The 15450-nt window shown below is 44.3% G+C and overlaps 1 protein-coding gene across 4 annotated transcripts in view; it reads left to right on the top strand.

The window, feature by feature from the left end:
• The first annotated feature begins 5732 nt into the window (after positions 1-5732).
• IDE (insulin degrading enzyme) overlaps positions 5733-15450 on the top strand; it is a 108496-nt gene continuing 98778 nt past the window's right edge. The window contains exons 1-2 of one of the 4 annotated variants that reach the window (XM_058543538.1): positions 5733-5877; positions 6347-6409. In XM_058543538.1, coding sequence (XP_058399521.1) covers positions 5780-5877; positions 6347-6409 — 161 coding nt within the window. In that variant the 5' untranslated portion in view covers positions 5733-5779. Of the gene's footprint in view, positions 5878-6233; positions 6410-15450 lie in introns of those variants that run through there. The other 3 variants (XM_058543536.1, XM_058543535.1, XM_058543537.1) reach the window with 3 other exon arrangements.

Below are 15450 nucleotides of genomic sequence, written 5' to 3'. Positions count from 1 at the left end.
CAACGGCAAGTAGCCCCTGAAGACTGGGAACTCTGCTACTTTTGTGCCACCATTAGAGCAAGGGCATTTTTGCCCCAGAATTTTGAGGACAGTGTTTTCTAAGTGCTGCTGCTGCTAAGTCCAAAGCCATTCTGATTCTTGATCATTTGTATGTGGACTTTTTTTTTCTCTCTCTCTGGAACCTTAAACAATCTGCTCTTTCCCTTCTGTGTGCTGAAATTCTACAATGATATGCCTTAGTGTGCATCTATTTTCATCCATTGAGCTGAGCATTTGGTGAATCCTTTCAGTCTGGCAACTCATTTCCTTCAGTTCTGGGAAATGTTTTTGAATTATTCATTGAACATTTCTACTTATTTTTTCTATTCTTTCTTTCTAGAACTCCTATATGTGGATAAGAGATTCCCACCACCTAGTGATTACTATTAATATTTTGATGTACTTCTTTCCAATTGCCTGCATGTATATATATATTTTTTTTCGTGAGGAAGATTGGCCCTGAGCTAACATCTGCCAATCCTCCTCTTTTTGCTGAGGAAGACTGGCCCTGGGCTAACATCCATGCCCATCTTCCCCTACTTTATATGGGACGCTGCTACAGCATGGCTCGACAAGCGGTGCGTCGGTGTGCGCCCGGGATCCGAACTGGCGAACCCCAGGCCGCTGCAGCAGAGCACGTGCACTTAACCACTTGCGCCACTGGGCTGGCCCCTCTATACGTATATTTTTAATAATTGAAATAATGATTAAATATGTAGTTTTACATCCTGAATTTTTATTTAACATAACTTAAGCATTCTTCCTAGCCCTAAAAATTCTTCATAAACATTTTTATTTGTTTGATCTTTTGAGGTTCTTGAGCAACATCTGTGCAATTCTTTAGTAAATAGTTGAGGAGTACTTGACTTTAGCTGCCTTTTTCCATAGCTGCTAGAATCATGTTAGGTTCTATTATTGTATGTCTGTGGGTATGAACGCCAAAGACAACAAATAGTAAGTATGTCTGCATTGTGCTTATAAACTGAGGGAAAAACACAGTTCATGAAGTGTTCATAAACCTGTAAAGAACAATCACAAAATGCTTAAGTATTGAGTTTCCCCAAATCCAAATTTTGGTTACTGTTTTTAGTGTTTTAATAGAAGAATCTCAGTAGTAAAGAATAGTTGGGAGAGAAAGGGAAAGAAGAAATTTCCGGTTCTCTGGCATTCTGTCAGATCCCGGAACATGCCAGACTCTCCCTGCCCCAAACCTTTGTGATTGATGCTTCCACTGTCTGGAGTCCTTCCCTCACCTGTTCTTATAACTGGCTTCCTCTTACCTTTCAAGTAACAACTTAAATGTCACTTCCTCAAAGAGACCTTCCCCAATCACTCCATCTGGAGTAGCCTCCAAACTCTCTCACAAAACTCCATGTATTTCTTTCTCCACATAGCAAAAGAAGATGTTGAAATTTTACTCTCCAGGTTTGTCTTTCCTTGTCATACCTTAGGACTCTTTCCTAAAGACCAAAGGCATCTAGGAGAATTAGGGTCCTTATAGCAGGAATGCAAAAAGAAAAAAACAATATTCAGTGTTTGGAACTTTCAAACTAGGCTCTTAAGGGAAGAGAAGAGCCCTAAACAAGACAGTGACAGAGGGAGAAGCAGATGACTGCCCACCCATAGCTTTCAAACTCTAGCTGAGAAACTCCTGGCTGGGACATTGGGTGGAGAGAAAGGAAGGCAAGAGGAAGAATCAGATGGACGTCAGGGGCTATAAAAAATTGAAAAAAGGGATAGAGGGAGGGGAATCCCAGTATAAGATCTGTTGGAGAGTTACCTCCTGAGAAGGGGCACAAAAGCTGGCTATCCATCGGCAGCTGCCTGGGGAGCCCAAACACTGAACCCTATGCTCTGAGCTTTTGCTGAGCTTCCTCCTAAACTGTACCATTTGCACACTCCTGTTGTCAACAGCTCAGGACACGCATCAGCTCCCTGAATACAGATGGAGAGATCTTTGCCACCTTCCCACCCAGAGGGGCAGTAGTGATGATGGAGGGAAAGTTCCAGAACTGTTACTTGGGTTAAGCTGGACAGCAGGAATATCTACCTTGGTTATCCAAATATTATTTTAATTACATATAATTACTTCATATAAGTACTAATTTACTTGTTTCTCTCTCTCACCATAGTGTAAACCCCATAATAATAGAAACCTGGTTGCTCTTTTTTCTGGTGTGTCCTCAACATCTAAAGCAAGGCTTGGGCCCATATTCGTTGAATGGGTAATCAAGAGTAGTCTTAACTGTGGAAAATATGAATTATAGATTTTTACATTAATATTTCAAGTACTGTCCATAAAGTGACTCAAATTTACCTTTAAGGACTAGCAAGTATGAATCATTTAGGAAAATTCTTAACAAATTTATAATTAATAAATCACTTATCTATAAAGATTTTTAAAAATTCATGTTGCTTTTAGGTATTTTATTACTATAGTACTGTACTTAAAACTAACACACATTATAAAACTTTTTATCATGGAAAATTTCAAACATGTACAAAATCAAAGAGAATAGTATAATAAACCTCCCAGGCATCCATTACCCGGCTTCAATAATTATCAGCTCATGGCCAACATTGGTTTATCTGTACTTCCCCCTCTTCCCACATCTTCCTCTAAATTATTCTGAACCAAATCCCAGGCATCATATTATTTCGGTATATGTATCAAAGGACTCAAAAAAAAAAAAAGCCACAGCCACTAAATTAACATAATTACTTAATATCATCAAATATCTAGTCAGTGTTCTTACTTTTCTGATTGTCTCACAAATGTTTCTTTTTCACAATGGGTTTGTTCAAATCAGGATTCAAACAAGAACCAATATCTTCATTTGAAGATTTTATTGAAGTATTGTAAACAAAAAGAAAAATAAATAAGTATACAGTTCAATCAATTTTCAAAAACTGAACACACCCACACAAAACACACCCCAAAAGCCCCCTTTATTCTCCCTTTCAGTCACTGCCACCCCCAGGGTGACCACTAACCCGACTTCTAATACTATAGATTAGTTTTGCTTGGTTTTCAACTTTATATAAATGGACTCTACAGTATATACTCTTTTGGGTCAGGCTTCTTTCACCACGTTGGTAAGATTCATCCATACTATTGAGCATAATTTTTGTTTGTTAATTTTCATTGCTGTTTAGTATTCCACTGTGTGACTATTTCTCAGTTCATTTTTCCTGTGCATTTTACTGTTGAGGGGCATTTGGATTGTTCCCAGTTGGGGACTACTATTAATTGTGCCGCTGTGAACATTCTAGTACCTGTATTTTCATAGATGTATGTTCACATTTCTGTCGGGTATATAGCTAGAAGTGGAATTGCTGGGTCATAGCATGTGCATGTGCAGTTTTAATAAACACTACCAGTTTTCCATGGCTTATTTGTCTGCCCTCATGCTACTACCATATTATCTGAATTGTTATAGCTTAATAGTAACTCTTAATATTTGGTAGTGTTAAGTGTTCCAGATTCTTCTTCAAGATTGGCTTGGGTCTTCCTGGCCCTTTGCATTTTCATATAAAATTTTATAAACAGCTTGTCATAGCTTGTCAATTCTAAGTCCCCTTTAATCTGTAGGTTTATCCTTCCTCTGCTTTCTATTATGCAATTTATTTGTCGAAGAAATAGGGCCATTTGTCCTGCAGTGTTCCAAACATTCTCAATTTTGCTGATTGTATCCTTATGGTGTGATTTAACATGTTTGTCTCCTGTATGTCCTATAAATGGCAGTTACCTCTAGAGGCTTAATCAGATTCAGCAAACATGCATTTGGCGAGCATTAACTAAGCACTATGCTTGCTGCCAGGTGAAATACAAAAATGACTAAGACATCCTTCCTAATCTACTGCTTCTTAAGGGTATGGAAGGTTAAGATTCAAATAAGCACCTTTAGAGAGCGGCAAACTACTCTGGCAGCTCAGATCAGAGAGTGGTTACTTCCAATAGGGTATGTGAGGAATGGAAATGAAGGAAAGTTTCGTAAAGGCAATGCTATTTGAACAGGGCTTGAAAGTTGCTAGAGCACTGACAAGTTAGTATTATTGTAAACATCAATTGGCTGTGACAGCTGTGTGAACTGGAGTTGGTGGAGGGCAGGGGTAGAGGCTGGAAAGCTGGGGGAGTGGGTTGAGTGGTGGCCCTAGAACAAATATATCCACATCCTAATCCCAGGAGACTATAAGTGTTATATTATTTAGAAAAAGTGTCTTTGCAGATGAATTAAGGATGAGATGAGATCATCCTGGATTACCTGGTTGTGCCCTAAATCCAACGACAAATGCCCTTATAAGAGACAAAAGAAGAAAACACACATAAAAAAGAAGGCAACGGAGACAGAGACTGGAGTGATGTGGCCACAGGCCAAGGAAGCTGGCATCTAGCAAAAGCTGGAAGAGGCAAAGAACAGATTCTCCCCTAAGATCCTCTGTAGGCAGTGCAGCCGTATCAACATCTTGATTTGGGGCTTCTAGCCTCCAGACTATGAGAGAAAAAACTTCTGTTGTTGTAAGCCACTAAGTTTGTGGTAATTTGTTATGGCAGCCACAGGAAACTAATACAGGTGGGTTGGGGCTAGAATGTAATACGGTGGAATTTTACCTTACACTGTACTAGGAGACTCTGGTACCTCAGTTTTCACCCATCCAAGGTTTGCCTTTAGCTGAAACTGCATTGTAAAAAACATCCCCAGTACCTCTTTGATGAAGCATCCACTTGATTAAGGGATTCTCCTCCTAAATTCCCATTTGAAGCAATAAGAGGACTCAGAGCAGTTTTTGGCTGCAGTCTTCAGCCTGCCACATCAGAAACCTAAAAGCACTTAAGCCAGGGAGTCACTATCCCTAATTGCATTTTTTCTTAAGACCTCTGGTAAAATAATGCGCTGGAAAGTCAAATACAGAACAGTTATTAGGTTTTCTTGGATGCAAAACACCATAAAGCCATAAAGGGCAAAAGTCTTGTCTTACAAATAATGACTGAAGTACACTGACAATAGTAGTAGTACTACATACATATGTGGTTTTCTTTCTTTCTTTATTTTTAAATATATAGTAGCAGTAGTACAGAGTAATATTTTCTACTCTGGATTTGAACGTCTATGGAAGCTTTGTTTTGCTGTGGCCTGTCCCATTTCCACCTTGCTCTCTGAAAAGTTGCTAGCTTTCCCACGATGGAAACTGGCCCCGAGGCCCGGCCTCCCTCTGGTGGACACCCGAGGTCTAACTTCTCCCCCTCCCCTACCCCGCGGCCCACGTCCCCACCGCGCTCTAGAGGGAGCCCGCGGGCCGCGGCGGATTCGTTTCCCGTCGGCGGAGCTTCTTTCAACAACTGTACCGCCGGGGGCGACAGCCAGTGGGGGCGCAAACATGGCCCCTTGGGCCCTTGCAGTATGCGCGAGCCCCCTGCCCCCACAGACACACAGCCAGATACCCTCGCCGCCCTCACATGTGCAGTCGGTGTGACCGAGCCGGGACCCTCCCCGCCCGGGAAAGCCTGGTTGCTGGGCTCCCGCAGCTCCCCGGCCAGACTCCGTCCCCCGCCCTTGCTCAGGCCTGGGCCGCCAGCCGTCGCCGCCACGTCCGGCTCCAGGCAAAACCCGGAGAGGTGGCGGCTCGGCGGCTCCCGGGAGGCGGCGCGGCGCGGCGGCCTGAGCATGCGCAGTGGGCAGGGCCGGCTCCCGGCGCAAGAAGGAAGCGGCCGCTGTGCTCCCGGCGGCTGCGCTGGGGTATGCGGTACCGGCTAGCGTGGCTGTTGCACCACGCGCTGCCCAGCACCTTCCGCTGCGTCCCCGGTGCCCGCCTGCCGCCCGCGGAGCGCCTCTGTGGGTAAGCCGAGCGGAGCGCCCGGGCCCTCGGGGCCCACGGGTCACGGTGGTTTGGAGCTCGGGTTGCAAAGTGGTGATTCAGCACTTAAAGCCGCCGCAGCGGCTCCTCGAGCCGCCCGTCCCACCGGCCTGGGGCCCAGATGGCCGCGCTGAGGCCGCCCCAGGGCCTGGAAGGGCGGCTCGCCGGGCGGGAGCGAGGGGCCTTGCCTGGAGAGGAGGGCTTCCCTCGCGCCGGTGAGGGCGGACGGGGGCTGTTACCTGGGGTCGCGGGGCGTGTGTCACAAGTGCGGGGGCCGCGGACGGAGTCACCCTGGCCGGCTCCGGGCGCCACGCGACTCTCGGGGGAGCCTGCCCCTGAGGGGCCGGGAAGCCGAGGCGGAGCGTTCTTTGCCGTGGGGTAAAGGAATCCGAGTCCGGGGAGACCGCTTCTCGCCTTCCTCTCCGCTCTGCCTTTCCCTCTGAGGACCGAGTTTCCACTACTATCTGGAAATGCTTGCGTTGGGAACTGCAAAAGTTTGCCTGCCTCCGCCTTAGTGAGTAGACGAGTGTTGGGTCTCCTGTCGGGGGGCATTTGGGAGCCGAAAGATGCCTTGGAATCCTTCACAGCAGCTCCCCTCCTTTTACACCAGAGACAACCGAGGCCCAGAGAGATTGTGTGATTTCCCCACAATTGCAGAGATTGTGGCAAAAACCAGGATTGGGACACAGGATTTTTGCCATCCGATGGCGTGCCCTCTCCACTTCCCTGCTCCGTATATACTAGAAATTTTCAGCCGTGTAGCGAACGCTGAATACCCTTGACTGAATAGAGAGGCGTTGGCAAAGATGGGCAGTATTGTCTTGCTCTACTTAGATACATCATTTGAACCCCTCCTCTGGTTTTAAAAATATCTGGGACCTACTGAGTGCAGGGCACTGTGATAGACCCTCTGTGTAAATATGTGGTCTGCCTGCCAAGGAACTTGGACTTGGTTGGAGCGGATTGAGATGCCACGAGAGTATAGCCAGCGAAAAGGATGTTGGACAGGATCAGAGATGGGCAGTATGGGCAGTGTGTGCTTCAGGAGCACAGTGCGGGGCAGAGACAGAGGAGGGGGTCTGGGCTGGCCTTCCGAAGGAAAGGCAGAAGGGGTGGAGGGTGGGAGGGAGTGGGTGTAATCCAGCCTAGGTGTGCAGGTTAGTCTGTTTGTTTTGGGGGGAAAGTGAGCAGATTAGTCTAGTTGCAGCTTTAGAGAATTTCCGTGGCGGAATTAGGAGGAAACAAGTCCTGTGTTATAAAAGGAGGATAATGGTAGCCTGGGCTCTGAATTTTAGTTGGGCTTTTTTCCAGTGAATAGTAGATAGGGAGCCATTAAGAGTTTTTGAGGTGGGGAGTGATCTAATGAAACTGGTAGTTTAGGAAATTAGTTTGGTGGCTGTGTGCAGGATGTAAGGGAGTGGAGAGACCGGAGGCAGAGAAACCGGTTGGGATTTAGTCTTGACTGCCTGAACTAGGATGGTTGTAATGGCACTAAGAAGGCCTAATGCAAATGAAGACTCTGTGGAACTTGTTTTCCCTCCTTTATTTCCCCCTACACCACAAAATCCACTACAACATGCAAAAAGATCGCTGAGCTTAGAGAAGTGGTGGTGGTAAGCATAGGCAGGGTACTTCCCTGTGCCTCCTTTCTGTCAGAACACTTTTCGTTCGTCCTTGGTTGCTAACAGGCTATTTTTAGCTCCATATTGTCTCCAGTGTACAGCATTTGTGATTTTAAAGAAAGCATCAGTTTTAAGTTTTATACAACTAAAAGGTTTGTATGTTCTACTTACAGTTTGATTTTCTCTATAGTTTGCTCCCACTGCTCTCCACTTTCATTGATGAAGTCCAGGACATGAGTTGGACAACCAGACCTTCAAGATAAGGTTGTTCTCAGAGACGGAAATTCAGGAGAGTCAAAGCATAATGAATGAGCTCAACCATCTGGGAAGCTCTACACTAAAAATTAGTGGCTGAGGCTATTAAGGAAAATACAGGTCCAGTCAAAGGGATGAAGGCGTAGTTTTAGGAAGCAAAGTACAGTCGGCCGCCCTCGGTATCTGCAGGTTCCACATGCGCGAATCCAGCTTATACTGTTTCAGGTCAGCTGTGAGTCGGCCGGGTGGCGTCATGGTTAAAATCGCGTGCGTCCGCTGACTGGCGTGCGCAGTTCGGTGCTGGCGCTGAGCTACGCGCCTCTCATCAAGGCATGCTGTGACAGGCGTCCCACATATAAAGTAGAGGAAGATGGGCACAGATGTTAGCCCAGGGCCAATCTTCCTCACCCCCCCCCAAAAAAAAAAAAATCTGCTGCTGGTTGACCCCGTGGATGCGGAACCGCAGATAAGGACTAAGGGACTAAGGGCCACTGACTAAGGGACTTGAACATCCGCGGATTTTGGTATCCGCGGGGGTCCTGGAACCAATTCCACGCAGACACTGAGGGACGACTGTACTAACATCCGAAGCTACCATATATTCAAATCTTAAGGAAGGTAATCAATCCTTCTGTACATAGTAGGAAGAATGTGTTAGAGACTGTTACATAACTCTTTACTGGAAGAGCTGGGTTTCAACCCATTGTTGTCTGGAACCTGAGCCTGATTATAACTTAATTGTTATATTATACTGCCTCCTCCTGTGTTTAGGCATTCATTCCTGTTCTAACCTCTTGAGAAAGAGATGGTGTTAAAGCATTTGTATAAGATCAGTCCATTTAAAAAGCAGCCTCTTTGTCCTCTGTTCAGCCCTACTGGATAAATTGGGGCTGTGCGAAATTATCTGGACTATTGGGGAACCTGGAGGTCATAGCGGTCCCTGGCAACCACTTCAAACACCTGAGCATCACTCATCTCACTTTGCAGGCAGCTCTACTTTGCATTTCTCTGTTTTACAGGCTTGAGAAACAGTGGTATGCCAGGTGGGACTAACTATTAAGATTCAGGCTTTTAAAGTACTTCTAATAGTCTAAAGGGACAGAATGCCCTTGAGTATCTTTAATTAGCATTAGCCCAATCCACACGCAGTAAAAAGTTACATTCTGCCTGTCTGCCTTCAAGTTTAGAGTTGGGGACAATCTCACCAGGGAGTAGTGTGGGGAGCAGAAGTTCAGTGTATGTTTTCGTAAGAACTGGTTTCCTTTCTGTTTTCCTGCTGGTATTTTAGATCTCCTAAACAGGTACCCAGAGGATCAGCCTACCTTTCAGCCAGGGTGACAAGGCTAAAGCACTCTCCTTCCGTAGGTATCCTCTTCCTAGATCCTTTGGGTATGTTGGCTTCTAGAGGCTCAAGTAAGGCGTTCCTAATTGGGTTATCTTCTGTCTGCCCTCACTCTTCTCTTTTTCTTTGCGAGTCTATTCTGATGACTCAGTCAGCCCTGGGGGAGGTGCAAAGACAGCCAGTGATAAATTCAGTCCTCAAGGAGCTTTTAGTCAAATAGTGAATAGTTCTGCTCCTTTACCTCTTTGTACTAGTACCTCCTTTTACTAAACATCTCCAGTTTTGTGTTCTGTTGCTTCTTTCAATTTTTTTTGAAAAGCAACTCAATATATTTATCACAGTACTTTCTTCTTTTAAGGGTGGGACTTATAACATTCTCATAGAGTTCAAAGCTTTTATTCCTCCCAAAAAACTGAACAGTTTCTCTTTGCCTATTAAGTGTTTGTAACTGTTAAAAACAAAAGTGGGGGGCCGGCCCGGTGGCGCAAGCGGTTAAGTGCACGCGCTCCGCTGCGGCGGCCCGGGGTTCGCTGGTTCGGATCCCGGGCGCGCACCGACGCACTGCTTGGCAAGCCATGCTGTGGCAGCGTCCCATATAAAGTGGAAAAAGATGGGCACAGATGTTAGCCCAGGGCCGTCTTCCTCAGCAAAAAAAGAGGAGGATTGGCGGATGTTAGCACAGGGCTGATCTCCTCACAAAAAAAAAAAAAACAAAAAACAAAAGTGGGACTCACAAGCTGCTCCCTGAGGGGAAGGTATCACACTCTGCCTGACATATTTATCGCATGAATGAATGGTCTTCCTTCAAAGCTAGTTTTCTCTGTTGATTTTCCTAGTTTTGCATATGTTGGTGTTATCATTTTCTCAGTTTACCTTGAAAATTGGAGTAATGTTTGAATCTCTTTTTCTCTCACTGCCTATTCCCAAGACCAAACTCTCCTGAGTCTTTTATCCTAAAGATTCTTGGAGTAAACCTAATCTTCCATCACCATCTTAGTTCAGGCCATGATCATCTTCTGTGACATCTCACACCTACAAGTTTTATAACTGATTTTTCCAGCCTACTGTCTCCCTATTAGTTGATGCTTAGCGTTAGATTAATCCTACTAATAGTCTACCACTTTCCCATGCCATTTTCTTTGCTTAGACACTACCAGTGGTTCTGCACTATTTCAAGATCAAGTCCTAACTTCTTGACCCAGCATTTAGGCATCTTGTAGGCTGGCTCTAGCCCAACTTTTCAACCTAACTTTCCTCTTCTCCAGTCAGACTCCCCAATTTACGTAACCTTGTACATAACCAGTTTACATAACTGTTGTACATAACCTGTTCATTCCCAATTCTAGAGTGCCCTTCCCTCTTTTTTTATATGACTAAATCCATCGTTTTTAGACATTATACAGGTCACACAGTTATCTTTTCTTTTTCTGAACGAACTTGTTTTAGTGCTTCTTTTTTTTTTGAAGATTTTATTCATTTATTTATTTTTCCCCCCAAAGCCCCAGTAGATAGCTGTATGTCATAGCTGCACATCCTTGCTGTATGTGGGACGCAGCCCCAGCACGGCCGGAGAAGCGGTGCGTCGGTGCGCGCCCGGGATCCGAACCCTGGCCGCCAGCAGCGGAGCGCGCGCACTTAACCGCTAAGCCATGGTGCTGGCCCTGAACCAACTTGTTTAAAGAGATTTGAAAACATCTATTTGACATTTAACCATATGCTGCCTGATATTTTTTTTACTCTTTTAATTATTTAATGTTATACATGCCAGAGTATATAGGACAAAGAAGAATAACAAAATGAATGCTTGTGTACCCACCGTCTAGTTTAGGAAATAGAACATTTCCAGTAACTTTGAAGCCCTCTGTGCTTTCCTCCCGAATTGCAACCTTCTCCCTCCCCTGGAGAGGTGATGTTATCCTATATTTGGATAATAATTCCCTTGATTTTCTTTATAGCTTTATCAATCTGAATATATTCTTAAATAGTATATTGTTTAGTTTTGTCTGCTTTTGACCTTTATGGAAAATTTTCTTATCTGAGTTGTTTTTTTTTAATTTAAAATTGTTTTTGAGATTCATTCACGTAGATGTATGCATTCATTGCAGAATGGCAGGCTTGCGTGAATATGCTACTAATTTTCTATTCTGTTGTTGATGGACATTTGGGTTGTTTCATTTCTTTTTCCCCCATCACAAATAATCCATGTTGTTGGCATGCCCTAGTACTAATCTTTGGACGTCTTCTCTACCTACATGCACTCATGTAGGGTTCTCATCCAATCACATTGCTTTAAATACTATCTGTATATGCTTTGTCCAATATGTAGCCACTGGCCACATGTGCTTATTTAAATGTAAATTAACTAAAATTAACGATTCGCTTCCTCAGACACCTTAGCCACATTTCAAGTCACATGTGGCTACCATATGGGGCAGTGTAGATGTAGAACATATCCATCATCAAAGAAGTTTTAGGAAACTGGCCTGATCTATATTCTGACAATTCCCAAATGTGTATCTCTAGTCAGAACCTCTCCCCTGAATTTCAGATCTAGGTAATAAACTTCCTACTCAACATTTTCCTTTAGCTGTCATTATATGTCTTAAACTTATCATGTCTAAAACCTATCTCCAGATCTTCTCCCTCAAAACCTGTTCCTCCCACAGTCTTCTCTCTCACCTCAGTTAATGACATCTCTGTTCTTCAACTTGTTTAGGCTAAAAACTTGGAGTCATCTTTAACTCCTTTCTTGTTCTCATCCCCCTCATCCCATCAGTAAATACATCAAGATTCAGACCACTTCTCACTGCCACCACCCTGGTTCTATTCACACCCTTTACCCAGATTACTGTAATAGCCTCTTAACTAGTTTCCTTGCTTCTGCACTTGCCTCTACATATAGCCTCTTCTTGTTACCACCAGCAGCATGATCTTTTTGAAATCCAAGTCATGTATCTTTGCTAGGGAATGCTTAAAACCTTGCAGCTGGGGCTGGCCTGGTGGCATAGTGGTGAAGTTCGCGTGTTCTGCTTCGACAGCCCTGGGTTCGCTGGTTCGGATCCTGGGCGCGGACCTACTCACCACTCATCAAGCCATGCTGAGGCGGTGTCCCACATAGAAGAGCTACAACTCTACAACTGTGATACACAGCTATGTACTGGGGTTTGGGGAGAAAAAAAGAGGAAGATTGGCAACAGATGTTAGTGCAGGGCCAATCTTCCTCAAAAAAAAACCACAAAAAACCTTGTAGTTGATCCTCATTTTGCTCAGATTTAAAGACAAAATCCTTATAATGGCCAAGAAGGCCCTGTGGGCTGGCCTCTCTCAAGCTCTCTAATCTTGTTTCCAAAATAATCACTCTCACCCCATTCCAGTCACACTGGTCTCCTTGCTTGACTCGCTCTTGCTCAGATTATTTGCACTGTGTTCCCTCTGCTCATAATGCTCCTCTACTAGTGAGATCAGGGAGAGCTTCACTGAGAACATAGGATTTGAACAAATGTCTTTGAAGGAAATATAAAATTTGGATGAAGAGAGAGAATATTTTAGATAGAAGGAATGGTATTGGCAAAGGCTCAGAAGTAGGAAAATTCACAGTATAATCAAGGGACATTGAGATTTTATCCTACAGGAAGTCGAGAGCCTCAGATATGTTTTGAGCAGTAGAGTGACGTATGAAAGCTATGTTTTTGGATGATTAATCTGACTGGTGTTTGGAAGCACGGTTGAAATGCAGGCGGAGATTGACAAAGGATAAAGAAGTAGTGCAAATAAGGAAAGGAGAGTGTCTGCAGAAGATAAGTATGAAAGAAGATACAGCAGCTTTGATTGGGTATGGGGGGGCGATGGAGGAGTCAGAAGCCAAAAGTCTTGGGCCCAAGTCCCTTTGAGATTAGTGGAGAGGTGAACCTAAACTAGGAGGGGCCACCAGGGTAGGGAAGGCTTTTGTAGGGAGATTTAGCTGCAGGCAGTGGGAAATAGTCCAGCCAGGTGAGATGTCAGTCCTGCCCGGTGGGTGGCTGGTGTTCTGAAGGCAGACAGAGAGAACAGGTTGGTCAGGTGCCTCAGTGGGGTGCGGTAGGGCACAATGGTGCAGTCTCATAGGCACTTCAGAGCTGGCTGTTAACTGTTAGGAAGTTGGATGACTCGGGGCCCCTCAGGGCAGCAGACAAGACTGAGCAGTCCTTAAATATCCAGAAAGGGAACCAAAATGATGATCCAGTTTATAGATTGATAGGTCAGGGAAGAGTTCGGTTAAAAGATCAGAACCAGGTTGATGAGTCCTGAATGAACTGCTACTGGAGTTTCTTAAATTACCTCTGCTTAAGGATAGGAAATGGGTCCAGAGCCTAGAAAAAGTCTGAGCTGGGGTGGAGGCTAAATAGCCTCAGCTGTGAGGCTCTTGCTGCTCCTGCTAATGTTAACCATAAAAGGTTTAGTAGCTAATATTTATTGAATGCCTTTATGTGTTTTGCATTGTATTAGGAGCTTTCCATATGTTGTCCTGTTTAATGGCCATGATAATTCTGTGAGAGTGGTGCTGTGGTTTTTTTCTTTTTTTCAGTTAAGGAGATTGAGGCTCAAAGAGCTTAACTTGCTCAAGGATACACAGATAGTAAATGGCTTAGCCAAATATGACTTTAGGTGGGCTCACTCAAGAACCTCAGAGTTTGGCCATTATATTATCTACCTCCCTAGAGGTAGCTTGGTATCTTTAGTGAGATGAGGAAGTCAGAACAAGGAGATAGTTTTGGAAGGGATAAACATGGTAGATGGTGAATTGGTGGTATTGAGTCTGAAGCGATTGCTGGATTGCCAAGAGGAGATCGCAGGAAGCATTTGAAATCTGTCTAGAACTTGCTAAGAAGGTCTGAGCTGATTTCCTGCATCTGAGAGTCGAGTGTAGAGATGATGGTTGAAGACATTGACATGGATGGCTATATGGGAAATATCTGTGTAGAGATGCCGAGGGCCCAAGTTAAACCTGAGGAATGCTGACATTAAGGGATAAGGAGAAACTGAGTTGGAGAGGTTGGGGGTTAGAGAGGCAGAAGATGATATCAGAAGTAGAATGGTCAGAAGTGTCCAGCCACGGAGGTTTTGAGGAGAGTGGGGCCTTGGGAAAAGACCAAACACCATTTCATTGATGACTTGCAAATAGAGGGGAGGGGACAGAAGCCAAATTTCTTGGGGCCCTACAGAGTGATTTTGAAAAAAGGAGGTATTGAATTTGGAGAAATTAGATAGTAGCTGGGGAAGAGCAGGCTCGAGCAAAAGAACGGTGGGGGAGTAGGGAAGCTGGTACTGGTGGCAGAAAGGAAGAAGCTAGTGAAGGAGAACCATGCTTACCTAAGAGAGGGCCTGGAAAAAGTGGATCTGAAGGTACAGGTGAAGAGGATAGCTTTGGAAAAATAAAGATTTGTTCAAGATAGGTCTTGATTTAGAAGGGCAGTTGCTTACAAAGAATTTTAAAAAGTGACTCTTACAACTCTGGGGCTCAGTTTCCTTGTTTGAAGAAAGGATCCTTCTGGTTCAAAGTTCTGCCATTTTTCTCCATGCTGTTAACACCAGCAACTAAAAAAACAGTTGAGATTTTTAGGAATGCTCCTAGGGTCCAGTAGAGAATATAGGTTCAAGTTCAGTTAACATGATGATCCTTGGCTCAGCTTTACAGGCTACTTTATTTTAGGACATGTGGAGTTATATCTGGGGCCAGGAGCTCTGAAGGAGCAAGGGTGCCCTATAGTGGTATCCCTGGCAGCTAGCACAGTGTCTGGCATATAGTGGGAGTTCGGTATTTGTTGGATGAATTTGTTCAGGGACATGGGCTCCCGGAAGTAGGGAACCCTAGTCATAAACACGATTCAATTTTTGCTCGCAATTTGCTGTTTCCATTCTCTAAATGTCAGTGTAGCCAGTAACTAGTATTGTGTGTTTCTTATTATAAAGAAATTAGAGGTTGGAGTGTACTTCCAATATTTCTTGCAGTTCTGAGGTATTCATAGGAACTAAGTTGGTTTGAAAAGAGATAGGACATAAGGGTTAGGACAATGTGGTGGAAAAGAGCTCTACATACAAAGGCTCAATTCAACTGGATTCTAGTCTTGATTTTGCCATTGGTTTGGCTGTGTGGTTGTGGGTGCTGGGCCAGATCATCTTTAAAGTTCCTACTACCTTCCTGAATCTGAGACCTTATGTTTTTAAAAACTCTAATATCTGTTAGAACCTCAAAAGAAATTTTGCCTTGCTCTCTAGCTCTACTATGGCTCTGAGAATAGGCAGATTTCTTGTAATCAGTCGTGAGGCTAGTATAATTGAGTTTCTGGCAGTAGAGAT

This window comes from Diceros bicornis, chromosome 6 (genome assembly GCF_020826845.1).
Source record: "Diceros bicornis minor isolate mBicDic1 chromosome 6, mDicBic1.mat.cur, whole genome shotgun sequence".
NCBI classification, from domain to species: Eukaryota; Metazoa; Chordata; class Mammalia; order Perissodactyla; family Rhinocerotidae; genus Diceros; species Diceros bicornis.
This window is presented reverse-complemented; position numbering and strand designations above follow the sequence as displayed.